The sequence below is a fragment of the Etheostoma spectabile genome, chromosome 15 (genome assembly GCF_008692095.1).
Source record: "Etheostoma spectabile isolate EspeVRDwgs_2016 chromosome 15, UIUC_Espe_1.0, whole genome shotgun sequence".
In the NCBI taxonomy this organism is placed as follows: Eukaryota; Metazoa; Chordata; class Actinopteri; order Perciformes; family Percidae; genus Etheostoma; species Etheostoma spectabile.
Genome location: NC_045747.1, coordinates 2,608,144 through 2,624,967, shown reverse-complemented (window position 1 = coordinate 2,624,967; position 16,824 = coordinate 2,608,144). Strand labels below are relative to the sequence as shown.

At 39.7% G+C, this 16,824-nt stretch overlaps 1 protein-coding gene across 4 annotated transcripts in view; it reads right to left on the bottom strand.

Annotated features, from left to right (window-relative positions):
- Positions 1–233: 233 nt before the first annotated feature.
- slc29a4a (solute carrier family 29 member 4a) overlaps positions 234–16,824 on the bottom strand; it is a 38,252-nt gene continuing 21,661 nt past the window's right edge. For 2 of the 4 annotated variants that reach the window (XM_032537714.1, XM_032537713.1), the window contains exons 2-11: positions 16,308–16,557; positions 14,339–14,470; positions 14,072–14,185; positions 13,069–13,197; positions 9,432–9,506; positions 9,057–9,325; positions 7,257–7,377; positions 6,868–7,055; positions 5,403–5,643; positions 234–2,522 (exon numbers count right to left, since the gene is read on the bottom strand). In XM_032537714.1, coding sequence (XP_032393605.1) covers positions 2,377–2,522; positions 5,403–5,643; positions 6,868–7,055; positions 7,257–7,377; positions 9,057–9,325; positions 9,432–9,506; positions 13,069–13,197; positions 14,072–14,185; positions 14,339–14,470; positions 16,308–16,539 — 1,647 coding nt within the window. In that variant the 5' untranslated portion in view covers positions 16,540–16,557 and the 3' untranslated portion in view covers positions 234–2,376. Of the gene's footprint in view, positions 2,523–5,402; positions 5,644–6,867; positions 7,056–7,256; positions 7,378–9,056; positions 9,326–9,431; positions 9,507–13,068; positions 13,198–14,071; positions 14,186–14,338; positions 14,471–16,307; positions 16,639–16,824 lie in introns of all 4 variants that reach the window. The other 2 variants (XM_032537712.1, XM_032537715.1) reach the window with 2 other exon arrangements.

Sequence of the window (16,824 nt, the reverse complement as noted above, 5' to 3'; positions counted from 1 at the left end):
ACACAGGGTGAAACAGCTGCTGGCTCTTGGTGTCAGCGGTGTCTTCTCATCTCACTCTCCGCAAGCAAGTGAATACTTTATTTCCCAAAATGTCAAACTTTTCCCTTGAAGTAGCTCAAAGGGTTGAAAGAAATACGGGTTCATCTTTTCGATTCTTTGAAAAGTGGGATCTCCCTTCTTTCAAATGTCCCTAAGGTTTCTACCAGAGAGAGACAGAGACAGAGAAGGAAAGAGACTTTTCATGTCCTTTAATGATACATCTGACCAAAAATAGCTAAAAACACCTTTAAACCAGCAGCTCAGAGAGGACAGAGGCCTCGGGCAATGTGGCACCGTCAGCACAGTGGGACATACAAACAGTAATGAGGTTGGCTCCCAAATGGCACTTACCCTTTCATCAAATGGCGCCAACATTAGGCTCCATTCAAGCCGTCACCTACATAATGTACTGCACTTCATGGCTTTCTACACAGCGGCCGGTTTTCTTTATAATGTATAAGTCTGAACTCGACAATGCCAGGAGAGCCTCTTGAAAAATTCAGCAAATCCTACAGGAAACGTTGAGAAACTAAGAAGCTGGGGAGGCTGAAAAAATGAAAAGGAAACAGGGGCTCTCGAGATCAATTCTGCTAAAAATAAAAGCTACAAAAAATATGAATCTGATATTTTCCATAGGCTTTTCCATGAATAAAATAAGAGCTTGTCTCTGCCTTGAGTGCATTTCAGTCTATATATTTACAACTTCCATCCTGTTGAGCTGTATATTACATTCACTCTTTTCTGAGCTACAAACACTGATGAGAAACAGGCAGATTTTTTTGGCACATACGTGTCTCCCTATAATATCCCACATCATGACATGGATGTTACACACAGACACCGTTCAGGGGGACACAGAGGGGACACAGACCTTTTTTTTTTAAAACACAACTGCAAGTCACAGCGATCATCACGTGACCTCATCTGGTAGATTCACACTAACATTTTGTTCTCCTTCCAGCCATCAGAGGGTGCAAGAAGAGACGTCAATGTCACTGAACAGCCAGAAATCAGCTCATTCTCGCCTTCTTTTAGCATGATTTGTGAATACAAAATAACACAGAGCTGCAGCTGCTAATCCAGATGATCATAATCCCTCCATTAAGGTTCAACATTACTCATTTCTCTTTTCAGATTATATAAGGCGGATAAGAGTAATGTACGGAAAGGAATACAACTTTCCAATTCAGATTCAAAAAAGCAGGTGAATGGAGGCAAACCAGAAATCAGTACAATTTTGTTGAGGGAAGCCAATCAAGATAAAGTCCAGTTGTCTCAAAGAAAATCAGGTTTTGACAGTATCTTGAATGTCACTAAAAGAAAACTGTAATTCACAGTCAAATAAAATGAAATACATTTTCCAAGTTCTGATTTTGTGTTGCAGTGTTAACTGTTCTGCTATCACTTATTCTAGTCTACATACAGTACATGTCAAAAAGGTGTTTTATATTAAATTCCCTTTACTTAAACTCATCAAATCAGATGGAATTTGGGATTTGGGGAGACTGGATTTCAGTCTGCAAAAAATATTGTTTGCATTTGCAATCTGTCACATAATTTTACATATTCCATTATACTCACAAATATGTCATATCAGGGGCTTCGGTTTCACTGTGAATTAAATGTGGCCCCCTTTAAGTTGCTCCGTTTTTGAATGGTGTAGTCAGGGGTTTTCAGAGATCATAATGAGGGAACATTTGAAACAACTGGTCCAGAAAAGCCCACACTGACACCTTGTCTCAGCTCTGAATACTAAAAATCGTGAAATGTCACATATGTGACCCATAATACAAGGTCTCCTCAAATAGGCCTCCTGCTAGCTGGTGGTTCCCTGCAGTGAAAAACCAGTTGACTTTACACTGTACAAATGCCAGCGGGTCTGTTCGTACACACATGCAGACAATCATTTGACTGTGAGACACTCAAAGGGCTTCTGTTGGCTCTCTGACAGATGCACAGCTCCCGTTCTTCACCTCCAGGGAAAAGTTCATCACAGCAGAGCCGTGACATTTCAAGGTGACTGGTGAATTACAGAGAGGAGAAATCTGCTATGTTTTTATGGTTTAACATAATTTTCTCTTTTTTGTATCTTATTCCTCTTCTTTTATCCAGTGAGCCAAATCAAAGCGTAATCTGGACAAGGAGAATCAACCTCTCAGAGTATAAACATGAACCTTTAGAGGGTTCATTACAGATGACCTCTTGTCCTCTACTGCTTGACTCGAGTCCATCAGTCAGCATTGCTTCTTCTGGCCAGCATCTCGCATGTCTCAATGGCTGCAGGCGTGTGTATGTCTGTGTGTTTATATGTGTTTGTTTAATTAAGTGTGTGGACATTCAAAAGGCAGTTGTGTTGACAGGTGTGTGATAGGTGACGATTGGCCGGGATGGCCATGGTGGCGGAGCTGCGAAGCTGTAAGCCGCGTACGCCACAACGGAGCCCACCATCAAGCCTGTCATATAGGACACCGTCATGGTGTTCCCTGGAGAGACAGAAAGTGACATGTGAGACAGAAAGTAACGTGACATACTAGAAAATTTATTTTTCTGCAGGACATGCATGTGAATGCTGAATAGTTAAATTGCTCAAGCTAAACTTGATTAATAGCTTAAATCCGATATAAAGTAGTGACGATAGCTGGAAAAGTGTAAATGATTTTAATTAAGATGAATTTCAGTAAAAAGTTAACTAACACCACTAATTTTTAAAAAATGTGGAACATTTCATTTGTTTTTGAAAAGCGGGCGCTAATCTGAATTATTGGCTTTAAAGCTTCAATAAACGATGTACAATATTGTGAGGTCTGAATTTATGTTCTAACTGAAATTATGAATGTATGGAAGTACAGCATGTTGAGATGTGTTATAACAAAGTCATAGTATAATAAGTCGAAAAAAGTCACAAAAAGTCATAAAAAAAGTAATTGTATAGTATGTCAAAAAAGTCTTAAAAAGTCATAGTATAGCATATCAAAAAAGTTATAAAAAAGCAGCAGAAATAGCAACAACACAGCAGCCACAGATGCAAACAACAGTTTTATTAAGCTCTGACAATGGGACATTTATAGTATGTTGAAAAAGTCATGAAAAAATCATAGTATACCATGTCAAAAAAAGTGATAGAAAGTCATGGTAAAGCATGTCAAAAAAGTAATAAAAGTAATAGGATTGTATGTCAACAAAAGTCATAAAAAAGTCACAGTATAATATGTTGAAAAGTGATGAAAAAGTGATAATAAAGTATCTTGAAAAAAGTAAAAAAAAGAATTCATAGAATATTATGATGAGAAAAGTCTTAAAAAAGTCATAATATAGCAAGTTCAAAAAAGTGATAAAAAGTCATAGTATAGCATGTGGAAAAACGTCATAAAGAGTCGTAGTATAGAAAAAGTCATAGTTTAGTATGTTAAAAATGTGATAAAAAGTCATAGTTTAGTATGTTGAAAAAATGTATTAAAAAATGTCATATTGAAGTATGGGGTGACCTATAGCTCACTCAGTAAGTATGTTCGCCCCGTGTTAGCTGAGCCCTGCAGTGTCCCAGGTTTGAATCCAGCATGTGGTCCTTTTCCTTTTCACAAGAGGATTAGGGCCACTGGTGAAAAATGTATGTGAGTTCTGACTTTATTCTCAAAATTTTGACTTTTTTCTCAGAATTCTGAGAAAAGTCATAGTATAGTGTGTCGAAAAAAGTCATTAAAAAGTCATATTATATGTCGAAAAAATGTATTTAAAAAAGTCATAGTATAGTGTGTCGAAAAACGTGATAAAAAGTCATAGTATTGTATGTTGAAAAGATTTATTTAAAAAAGTCATAGTATAGTATGTTGAAAACCGTGATAAGTGATGGTATAGTATGTCAAAAAAAGTGATAAAAACCTCATAGTATAGTATGACGAAAAAAGTAAAAATAGTAAAAAAAAAAAAAGTAATATATAACATGTTAAAAATAAATATATTGTTGAAAGAAAGTGCTAAAAAGTCATAATAGCATGTCGAAAAAAAAGTCATAATATGTAGAAAAAAGTTATAGTATAGCATGACAAAGAATGTCTGGAATAACATGCAAACTCCACAGAAAAGGGCCGGCCCAGACTGGGAATGGAGGGCTTAGATTCTGGTGCTAGCCACCATCCCACCAAATGACTCATATGAATCATTTCCTAATAGCTGTAGCTTATGAACAGTTTAACAATTGAACGATGTCTGTAGGTGAACACATGTGGGAGGAGAAGCCTTAGGAGGATTGAAAGATTGCTCCACTGGACTTCAATGTGAAAAGAAAAAAAACTTGTGATTTTAAAAACTGGAAATGGTAGAGAAAAGTTGAATTCAAGCACAAATGTCCTTAAAGCCACAGAGCCATGTAAGTAAATTCAGTAAATTCCTTTATCTGTCCAGTTTTTCTCTTCGATCAAATTCATAGAGGGCTGATGCAGCAAATCCATCCAAATGGGTTTTACACTAACAATGAGATACACTGAGTTAATTAGTGAGCTGGCAGCAGACAGACACGTCTTCAAATAGCTTTGTTCGTCCATCCAACAATCCAAAACACAGATATTCAGTTTGCAATTATACACAGCTGAATAAAGCAGGAATTCCTCCCATTTGAGAAGCAGGACCCATTGACAGCTTGCTACATTAGCTTAAAAACGGACTTAAATGATTGATAATGATAGACAGGGCATGTGCAAAATTGTGGTTTGTGTAATATAGTCAATGTTTTTTTTGTCTCTATATATCCTTTGTTCTCCATTCTTCTTGTTACGGTCTGTTCTGACATGATGTGATCACTGTTCTTGTCCTTGTTTCTCTGTATATAGCCTGTGTATAGTGTATTTGTATGTATTTATTATTTTTTGTGTACCATCAACCTGCCAGGGGGTCTGCAGATGGAAATTAGCCTAAGGCTACAATCTGGCATATTTACATTTGTGAAAATGTTCATTAATATGTATTGTCCCCTTTTGTTTTTTCAAATAAAAAAAATAAAATAATGACCAGTTTCGGTCGATCAACTAATACATTTACAGTTTGTTGTTATTTTCAGAGCTGTATCACGCTGAAGACAAAAAAAAACTCAACATCACTACACCAACCATAACAAAATCTTTCTACATACAGTTATGTATCTATAATTTGATTTGATTTATTGGGATCTCCAGAAGCTGCGGCCATAGGCCCAGCTGTTCTTCCTGGAGTCCACCCAGAGCTGGTGTAGCTCTACATTACCAAGCATCACTATTACATTAAATAAACCACCAAACGCAACATTCAATGCGTCACTGAAAGAAAAACAACCAAAATAATTACATTTAATCAGGCCCATTGTAACACAGGACTAACGGTGAGTAACTCACCTGCCAGCTCCCTCTGTTCGGGCGGCACTTTGCCCGCGGCCTGGATCATCGGCACAGACCCGAAGTAGCCGTTGGTGACTCCCATAAGGAGGGAGAAGAGACAGGGCCAGGCAGGATGGGACAGGGTGGGCGCGCTGGCCGGGTACACACACATGACGAACAGAGGGATGAAGACCACTCTCAGGCAGGAAAAGAAGAGCAGGCGGCCTCCGGACCAGTCGAACGGCAGCGCTGCCAGAATCTGAGCAGAGAGCAGCGGTGAGTTTCAGCGAGGCTGCGGTTCAATTCTGCTTCGTCGCCAGACATTTTGTGTCACAAATACATGTTTTAAAAATGAAAAGTGAAGATTAGACCCTGTTCTGCTCTAAGTCTTTAAACCATTGGTGCTCCTGCTGCCAACGGTGCTTTCCATTGAGCCAATTAAATAAATCACAATGCCAATTGTTACCACTCTTTTCCTTGTTCTTTCCTCTCATGACTTTTTTTCTTTTTACTTTTAAGTTACCTTGATTTTTCTTTCCCATTTTTTATGTAATTTCATTCCTACCCCCTTATCTTTTTCCACCCATTTCAACAGACTGCTTAATTTGCCATTAGGACAAAGTTAAAGCGTACAATCAGAACAGAACTTTCACTAAGAGCTAAAAAATAAAAACTGTATTTTTTCCTTTCAAAGTCAAAATGAGGACTCACGGACATCAGATAAAATTCCTAAATATTCAGAGAAAGCCTTTGAGCCAAGTACAATTATTCCAAAATAAACCAGACTTTTTTTTTTTCATTCTTACTCTCAGATTCAAAAAAAGGAGAGAGGTCAGCTCCAGTGTTACAGCATGACTTTTTATCTTTCCTTCTTCTGTGGCGCCAAGACGCCTCATGTACAATTAAATCCCAGGATCTCAGCAGGTGTGAAATGAAAGTGAGTGCCAAGAGCTACGTGAATTTTAGAACATAAAAAGATGAGGTTGGAGTCACTAATTATGAATGCTGGTGTTTGATCAAGTGGATTTGTATTCTTGAGGGTGTATTTCGCCTGCGGACAGGGAGGGACATGTTGTGTCCTATTCACTTTGCAAAATCTTATTTTTGTCCCCCTCTCTTTTACAGTTTCCTTGTGATTTAGTCACTAAAAAAAACACTTAACAGTGTCCTCTCTTTTAAACTTCTGAACTCTACTGCTGCATGAGAAGAGCTGCTGTTATTTGTAACTCCAACTGCAATATTTGACCATTACTTTAAAAAATCTAGTGTGAACTGTTTTCCTTCGATGATTTTATTTAATTTTACAGTTTTATTATAATAATAACAGTTCGATCACCACTGATGAAATGATGAAAGGATCACTAGGGTTCTACTGTGCCCCGTAAAGACTTGATCACTTGAGTTTTACTCTATCTCCAAACATTCCAGGTGTTGTTCCTCCATCTCTTATCCTTCTTTACAATTTAAAAAACGTGAGCCTCACCTTGCCAACAAAGTCCGACATGTTGAAGGTGGCCATGATGAGGATGGGGAGCCACTCCCCTAAGGTGGGGTTTCGTATCTCTGACTCCAGCCCGGGGAACAGACACAGGGTGATGCTGTAGGTCACTGCTATGGACAGCATGTAGGCCCAGATCACACGGGACACCACGTAACGATGCAAGATCATGTCTGGTTAGAGGAGACACACACACACACACACACACACACACACACACACACAGGGTGATATTTAAAAAGCTAAATCTCTTGCTTGAGCAAGAACACTCTCCTCTTCCCATGAATCACCAGGGGATGCTTTTAAATTTCAAATCTGCTGGAGTCAGAGGTTAATGGAGCCATGAGAACACTGGATTAAAAGAGAGAGAGTACCGCGGACACCAGGCCAGCTCCTCCTTATTTTGGCTTTCGGGGCATCGAATCGCACATACGTCCCCCCCTCAAAGTCCTCAACGCCTTCCTCTGTTGGGATCGGTGCTGTCCCACCATTTCCCTGGAAAGCAACAGATACACTCTTCAATATTTTTATGAAACAACACACAGAATAACCTTCAAGGCCAGTCATCAACATCACGTCAAGTCTTCAGTTCCAAATTAAAACAGAAAACATGTGAACTATTAAATGATTGTTTGTCGAATTCCACAAGAAAACGTCCTACTTTGTTCCTCATTTACTGAAAACACTGTAAGGCTTTTTGAAGGGCATTAACAGTTCATTAGGAAAACACTAGAGGTAGCCACCACACAGTAAATAAACATATTGTCTTGCAGTGGTTTAGTGAGCTTTATCTTCTTTTTTTTCATTAAAGTAAGAATGGCTTCCTGGCTGCATGACATCAGCTTTTTACGGCAGTTGCCATTAGAGACGATCAATGTGAGTAGCTGCAGGCTGACGTAATGATGTTGGAGGGAGGCCCAGGAGGAAAAAACACAACACACACACACACACACACACACACACACACACACACACAGCCGTCCATTAGTTGATTATAAGGACTTGCGGGCCAGAAGCACCACTCATCTGTATACCTTGAATAGAGCGCACATTTCCCCTGGCACCTGGAACAAAGAGCTGCCTGAATCAGCCCCCAGAACGACACGCCACACGCACACGCACACCAACAAAACACACACACACACACACACACACACACACAGTCATGGATAGCATGCCTATTATTGTCAGACACGGGGGGCGTTCCTCTCACACTTGTCTTGTGTGTAATGGTGTACAAACAGAACCCCGCACGCATGAAAGAGTGACAGCCTGAGGTTATGTGTCTACCTTTGAAGGCTCTGAACAGACCCACCCACGCTGTGATGAGGAATATCAACTCCATGTGTTCCGCCTACAAAGTGCTGCTTCCAGCATGAATACAAAGTGGATTTACCTCTTCTCCTGTCATTCTTCAGTCACTTTGTTCTCTCATTCTCATGACTGGTCTTCTGCTCTCTGCCCTCTCTTTCTGTTGTTTTCCTATTGTGTGTTCCCATCTGTCTCACCTCTTTGCATCAACAGTTTTCTCCCTACCTGTTTTCATCTCAGTATTGTGACTCTCATTTTCTCTCTGGCCGCATGAGGCCTCAACCTCTACATTTCCCTCAAAAACGCCATCTGTCTTCTTTCCGCATCACTACTATCATCCCTAAATCCCTTTCTCTGTTTCTCGCAATATTTCTCTTACTGAGTGGCAGCCAAAAAAGCAGCCTGCAGCTTAAATAAATAATACTGCATTTAAAAACCCACACAGCTCACACTGAAGACACAAACACACACAAACACACACACACACACACACACACACTTCTAACAGAAATCAACAAGGAAATGGGAGCTGCATGACACCACAGTTCAGAGGCCTGACATTTCTTCCTTGTCTTGGTTCAGAAACTGTTTGTTGTTGCAATATTTATGAAGGATTTAAGGCCTCATGGAAGCGCTAGAGGAAAAGTCAGGAAATCACCAAAGTCAGAAGAATTCATCGTCTGAAGATCATGAATGACACAATATCATGGCAATCTATCCGATAGTTGTTGAGATATTAGTGGATCAGACCAACACTGCCATCCATGGCTACTTTGCATGACTGAACATATTCTGTATATTCACTGCATGCACACACAAGACGCACACACACACGGTAGCCAATAAACTGTCCACACACTTACAAATCTTACTTCCTCTGCGACGACATCATGGTGCACTCTGTACCCGGTCCCGTTGTCACGCGGGTCGTGGCCTTTGGCCGGGCCTTTGCCCTGGGAGTGGCTGGTGTAGTAGCGGACGAATTGGGAGCGGCGGACCAGCAGGTGAAGCAGGAAGCAGAGCATCTCCATGCTGATGGAGACGAGGAAGAAGATGAGCGTGTTCCTCCTCTCGTCGGGGATCAGCAGCTTGGTGAAGATCCGCGACAGGGAGATGATCACACCTGCTGTACCTGGGGAGGGGGGGAGGGCGGGCGGAATAAGAAGGGGATGAAGGACGTGATAGCAGGGATATGGGGATGTGTGTGTGTAATTCTTTGTCTGTGTGAGCGTACTTACTCTCTCCGGTCATCACCCCCTGTGTGTACCTCTTGGGCAGCATCCCCATGTAACCATAGAAACTGGACTGCTGCACTGGGGAGGGATGAGGAAGTAGTTATCAGTGCAAACAGTCAACGGCACAACTTCTTGAACCTCCACACCACTCGCTCGGACCTCCGGACCCCCGCTAAGTAAACTGTTTCTACTGTATGCTGAAAGGCTCTGAGTTCACTCTCACAGAGCAAGGAAACTTGCTCAGTGTATGACAGCCGTTAGCAGCAGCTGACGACTGAAGCCTCGATTGTTGCTTGTTCATTTGACAGCTCTGGCTGAGCACCACCATCTAGCATTACCCTATGTACACAGGAGGTGGACAGAATATCACGAACACTTAAGACCCTTACAATAAATTTGACCTTTCAGAATTTTTTTGCATGCAAGCTTGAATTATGCTGTATAGGAACATCTGACGTTGTACAGACAGACGGACGGACGGACGGACAGATAGTTAGATAGATAGATAGATAGATACATAAATAGATAGATAGATAGTTAGATAGATAGATAGATAGATAGATAGATAGATAGATAGATAGCTTAGATAGATAGATAGATAGATAGATAGATAGATAGATAGATAGATAGATAGATAGACAGACAGATAGAGAGATAGATAGATAGATGGATGATAGATACAGTGGTGCTCAAAAGTTTACATACACATGCTTATGTTGACTAAAAAGAGGAATAAAAACTCATGGTTTTGGAAATTTATTTTAATACCTAAATTAAAAAATGAGGTAAAATCCAACCTTAAGGACACCAATTTTCTTGTGGAATGAATAACGTATTGTAAATAATAAATGTTCTTATTTAAAAACAGGGGTCATAAGTATACACTACCCCTATGTTAAATTCCATAGAGGCAGGCAGATTTTATTATTAAAGGCCAGTTATTCCGGATTCAGGATATTAGATCCTGATAAAGTTCCCTTGGCCTTTAGAATTAAATAGCCCCAATCATCACATACTCTTCACCATGCTTAGAGATAGGCATGGTTTTATTCAGTTAGACTATACCTGGTTTGATTTGCATTGAGAGATGATTTTATAGAAAGTATCCCATGCCTATCTCTAAGCATGGTGAAGAGTATGTGATGATGTGGGGCTATTTTAATTTAAAGGCCAAGGGAAATTCATCAGGATGCATAATATCGAATCCAGGAAATACTGGCCTTTAATAATAAAAATCTGCCTGCCTCTATGGGAATTTAACATAGGGGTATGTATACTTATGACCCCTGTATTTTACAGTTTTTCTCCATTGGTTTGGCTCATTTCTTGAAACAGAAATTACATTCTCAAAACAACATGGACAAACCTCCAAACTACTTGGCAATTGTTCACAACAGAATTGAATTTCTCATTCATTTCCTCAAATTGCAAATGCCTAAGTACATGCCTCAATGTCTCAGTACATCTTTGCAAATGATTAAGTACAGGTAGCCTACATTTAGCACAATTTCCAAGTGAATACATCTTGCTGATCTAAACTGATTGTTGATTCTCGGTCTAATGGTTGTTCACTCCAAAACTTGTCAGCATCATTTCATTGTATAAGCCATTACATGCACAATAGTCTGTTCAATTGTCAAAAAGTCAAGAACATAATACCATGAATACCACATATGAATCCCTGGAACATTTGATACATTTTTTTTTCACAGCAATTGACAGTCAGGTGAAACTAGAACTTTACTAACGAGGAGGAGTTTCACACATTCAGATGACCAATCAAACGTATGTTTAGTTACATGACAGGTGCTGTCCATGACATGTGAATGCTCCCAAACATGTATTGAAAGATCTTGCAAATGTAAGACCAGCACAATTTCTGAACATGGAGGCACCTGGCCAGGTAAATGAAACAGAGCAACTGCCTGCTCGAGTAGGGGAGGTAGAGAGGAAGAGGAGGAGAGGAGGAGGAAGGGTGGTGGTGGTGGAATAGGAGGAAGAGGCAGAGGACGAAGACATCATGCTGTCCGGATGAAAGCCTAATGTGCCTAATTTGTGTGTTTATATTACAGTGTTATGCTGTATACATTTCTTTTTCTCTGATGTATAGAAGTTACTTTACAGTATGTGTGTGAGTAATAAAATTCTGTATTACAGTATTATTTGTGAAATCCTATTTCTTTTTTCAGTTTTATACACAATTGTATTGGTAAGCACAAAAAAACAGACAGTAACCATTCGTGAGCTTAGAATTATAAGGTTATATCTCCATTTGGTGCGACATTGAGTTTTTGACACAATCTGATCCATTAGGTGTTTATTACAGTAATGCTGTGTGTGTTATTTTTGTAAAAAAAAAAGAACATGTAATAGATAAGGCTATAATAGAAGATTATACTAAATAACGATTTTGTCAGCAGGGATATAAAAACTTTGATGCTCAATATCTCAGAACTACCTAAACGGAGGATAGAACCTTACAATTCTAAGCTCAGCATTGTCGGGTTGTCACCATTGGAATGAAGGACTGGGCTAAGACTGAAAGGTGGATATGAGGGATATTTCCATGTCCTCTGCCATAGTGACAAAATATCTAAACATTCTGACTTGCAGTGCTTACATAATGCTAAAGGGACAGAGCATTTTGGGGGCACTGACTGGTTAAATGAGAAGGAAATTTAGTTTTGACACATGAGTGAACTGTTTTAGGAGAGGTATGAGCTTTTGCAGGTGAACCATGGTGTTGTGCCGAACCATCCACGTTATTTTGGCAAAAGCACCAAGAGTGTGGAGAACGTCCGGTCTGTTTCGAGAAATGAGCGAAGCAATTGAGAAGGATCTTTGCCATTTTGGTGGCACTGACTCTTTATATGAGAAATGAATTTAGTTTTGAAGCATGAGTGAGCTGTTTTGGGAGAGATATGAGCTTTTGCAAGTGAGCTATAGTGTTGTGCTAAACTGTAAGAATGTTTTGCCAAATGATCTTGGAGTTTTGAGAATGTAATTTCTGTTTCAAGAAATGAGCCAAACCAATGGAGAAAAACTGTAAATAAGAACATTTATTTATTTACAATACGTTATTCATTCACAAAGAAAATTGGTGTCCTTAAAGGTTGGATTTTACCTCATTTTTTAATTTGGTATTAAAATAAATTTCCAAAACATGATTTTTATTCCTCTTTTAGTCAACTTAAGCATGTGTATGAAACTTTTGAGCACCACTGTAGATAGAGGGATAGATAGATAGATAGACAGATAGATAGATAGATAGATAGATAGATAGATAGATAGATAGATAAATAGATAGATAGATAGATAGATAGATAGATGATAGATGATAGATAGATAGATAGATAGATAGATTAGATAGATAAATAATAGATAGATATAATAGATAGATAGATAGATAGATAGATAGATAGATAGATAGATAAGATAGATAGATAGATAAATAGATAGATGGATAGATAGATTAGATAGATAGATAGAGATAGATAGAGAGATAGATAGATAGATAAATAGATAGATGCGATTTTTTTTTAGAAGATAGATAGATAGATAGATAGATAGATAGATAGATAGATAGATAGATAGATTGATCGATAGAAGCATTATTAGTTATTATTATTAGTAGTAGTACCTGTACATCCAAAGGCCACCACTCCCACTGACACGAGGTTGATAATATAAGCCTGCCTGGTGGTGAACTTGGCCAGCCACACATCAAACACACTGACAAAGACCAGCGGTCCGAGAGCGAAGATGTAACCTGCAGACAAAGAGACGGACAGACAAGTGAGGAGACGCCACTGAACCAGGTCCCGTTGCAATCGCATGACTGAGCACATTTGACAGGGCCGACGTGCGAGCAGTATCGCTTCCATCTGACGTTCGATCCTGGGTGTATTAATTCCAGAGACAAGCTCTCCAGCAGACAACACACTTCAAAAGACATCTCCTCAAGGATGCATGAAAGTTATTTTAAGATGCAGAGTTTGGTGAAACCTTGCTCCTACGTGCACCGTATGTGTAATGATTTCAAAATTCACCTAAGGGGGCCATACATTTTTAATACATTATTTTTAAAAGAACCTTTTTTTTTAATATGGATTAGGATGAATAGCTTTAATGTTTGCAAAAATGTGTAGTAGCATTAACAACCAGCTTTTTAATTAATAATTTGGGGCCATATTTAAATTTCTCCAGTATCAGGAACCCTGGAGCACAATCTGCCTGGAATGTGCACGCTTCTGAATCTGAATCTGAATGGTTTACGTAAATAGCATAGTGAGTTCGCTTTAAAAATGTTTTGAAGCTGAAGATGACGCAAGATTTTAAAGAAGTGAAGAAGTAAAAAATACCCACACTCTTGACAGACTTGTGAGTCCCCAGTCTCTGTCAAAGTTTGAAACATTTAAATAAATAAAATGAAAGAACAAATGCCAAAGGAATAGTATGGCAGAGAGTATTTTTGTCTTTATCTTTATAATCTCTTCGCCAGTTCTATCTGCGGAGTCTGCTCTGATAAGCTTTGAGCTTTTCAGAGGGTCTTTAATTAATGAGTTAGAGAAGAAGTTCTCATAATGAGACTTTCTTTTCACGATTAAAGCTCAGTCTGGGAGTGGGTTTGACGTTTGACTTACCCACAGTGATTCTGGTGTGCATGCTGAGTCTCTCTACCAGCACGTTGTTGAGGATGACGGCCAGCAGAGCCACCACGATGTACGTCAGACTCATGTCGAACACTATGGATGTCCCTAAAACACACAAGAGTCATGACTCGTACGAGATGAGTGTGTACTGCTCAGGTGTGCATGTGTCTGTAAAAAAAACTCATGCATTATGCGCAGTTCTCTAAGCATATGCACAGGTTTCTTCAGCATACTTTGTACTTGTTATTTACAATATACCTTGAAACTTGTGGTGTAGGTAGTCCACATCAGTGATGAAACTGTTGTAGGGAAGCAGGAAACCCACGCCAGCCAATAGCATTGCAAAGTAGATGCCATGGTAACGGTCGTCAGGGATCAGCTCCTCAATGTCTGAGAGGAAAGGAATGAGTCAAGGGTTAGAGAATTACTAAAAGAGAATGCGTCCAACACAAACGGAAGGGATAAAAAAAAATGACTTCAAAACATCAGAATTAGATCTGAAGCCGACGCACTCGATCTTCATTAAAGCTAATCAGGAAAATGGAAGCTGCAGCAGCAGCAGCAGTCATGCCTCAGCTTCACTGTTAGAGCCGTTAAAGCAGCAGAGGACATCGCTCCTGTAGTGTTGGTGAGGGGTTGATCAGAGGAACTGCTGATCATGTTCTAGCAGCCAGAGTGGTTTCAGACTTGTGTGTTTTGCAGCTGATTCAGTACCGTGTTTAAAGTGGGACGTGCAGGATATTAATATTACTGTTCATAATCCTTTCCTAATCTGGTAAGCCTACTATTAACTGCTGAAACTATTTTCAAGCATTTGTATTTTACAGCTGAGTAAAGGAGAAAAAACATAAATTTGAGTCAATTCTACATTTCTCATGCAATTTGTTATTTTGACATCTGGGACTGATCAATTTTTTTTTTTTTTAACATTCCTCTATTGTGAGGGTGATGACCTGCACTTAGCTCCTCAGTAACCCAGTAAACCTTTTTATTCATGAATAAGAAATGCCTATTTTAATACCCATACATGCAATGGCAATGCACACAGTCCATGGAAGCTTTTCTATTTTTGGGTTACTTGTTTCTGGGATCAAAATGAAGCCCCTTGCATTGATTGTGTTGTGAGAATGGGTAGTTAGCATCACAATGGCTGCACAGACAGAAGAAGAGATCACCGCCTGCAGAAATAAAACCTCATTAACAGAAAATCCAATGAAGAAGACAATGCAGCACCGCCCCAAAAGTAACTGACATTTCAGTGCAGAAACTGACAACATGGAAATCTTTTGTGACAGATTTTCCCCTTCTAACATTCATAAAATGTTTTGCGTGGTGAACTTCTTTAGGGTTATTGATGTTTTCTTTGAACCCTCCCGATTGCGACAGGCATGTCACAATAACATAACTGGTACAACTTGTTTAATAGTGTTCCCAGTTTAATCTTAATGGAACTTCTAATGCGCGCAGTGTTGCCAACTTGGCGACTTTCTCACTAGACTTGGCAACTTTTCAGACCCTCTTAGCAACTTTATTTCTAAAAACAAATTTAACTACTTCAGACCATTAGGGGTAAAGCGAGATATATTATATTTTAATCGATTTCCATGCATGCGGCTCAGAGTAGCCACAGTCCACAGAGCCTCCCTCTCCTCTTTGGTAATGACAGCAGGCAGGCAGCCGACACAATCACTACGCTTTATGAAAATGATACACGATAACATCACCAATGCGAGTGCATGGCGTCATCTTGCAACTTTTAGCAACTTCTGGAGCTAGTGCTGGCTACTTTCACACTGAATGTGCACCACCAACTTACACATTCATTCAAAAAAATCTGATACAGAGAGATAATATTTCCATAAATGACACTAACAATATTACAGTATCTATCTATCTATCTATCTATCTATCTATCTATCTATCTATCTATCTATCTATCTATCTATCTATCTATCTACCTACCTACCTACCTACCTACCTACCTACCTACCTACCTACCTATCTATCTATCTACCTACCTACCTACCTACCTACCTACCTACCTATCTACCTATCTATCTATCTATCTATCTATCTATCCACACTTGCTGTTCCTGGTGTTTTAGAGTATAATGTGGATATTTGTGAGGTTCTTCTTTTTCTTTGATCTCTTTACTTCCATCTTTCCATGTTCCTTGTCCATGTATTTTATAAAACACAGAAATAGACAGAACCAAAACTCCCTTACCGGGCTCGGACAGAGCCAGGACTCCTCGCTCCGGGGCATCTTTACTGAGCTCCTCCTCTTCTAGCTGGTACGAGTCAAAGCTGTAGCTCTGCACCACGCCGCTCTCTCTTCCCTCTCTCCAGCCCTCCCTTCCTCCATCCCTCCATCCAGCTCTTCCTCCATCCCTCCACACATCCCTCTCCTCGGGAATCTGTGGCGTTGGCCTGCGGCGCTCTGCCCCCACGGAGCCCATGACTCTACAAGCTACAAGCTCTCGGGAGCATGTATGTTAAACACAATCTCTGAGACACGGCCTGGAAGAGAGGCAGCAGACCTTCAGACGACGGAGGATCTGCAGGAGGAAACAACCGGAGACAGAAGCAAACGGCATTAAAATGTAAAAGAAGTCGCAGACATAGAATAAAAAAAACAATCTGTCAGTGAAAGAGTCAAGGTTAGACACTCCAAAGAAACATAGTTTACTGTGTGTGTGTGTGTGTGTATGTGTGTGTGTGTGTGTGTGTGTGTGTGTGTGTGT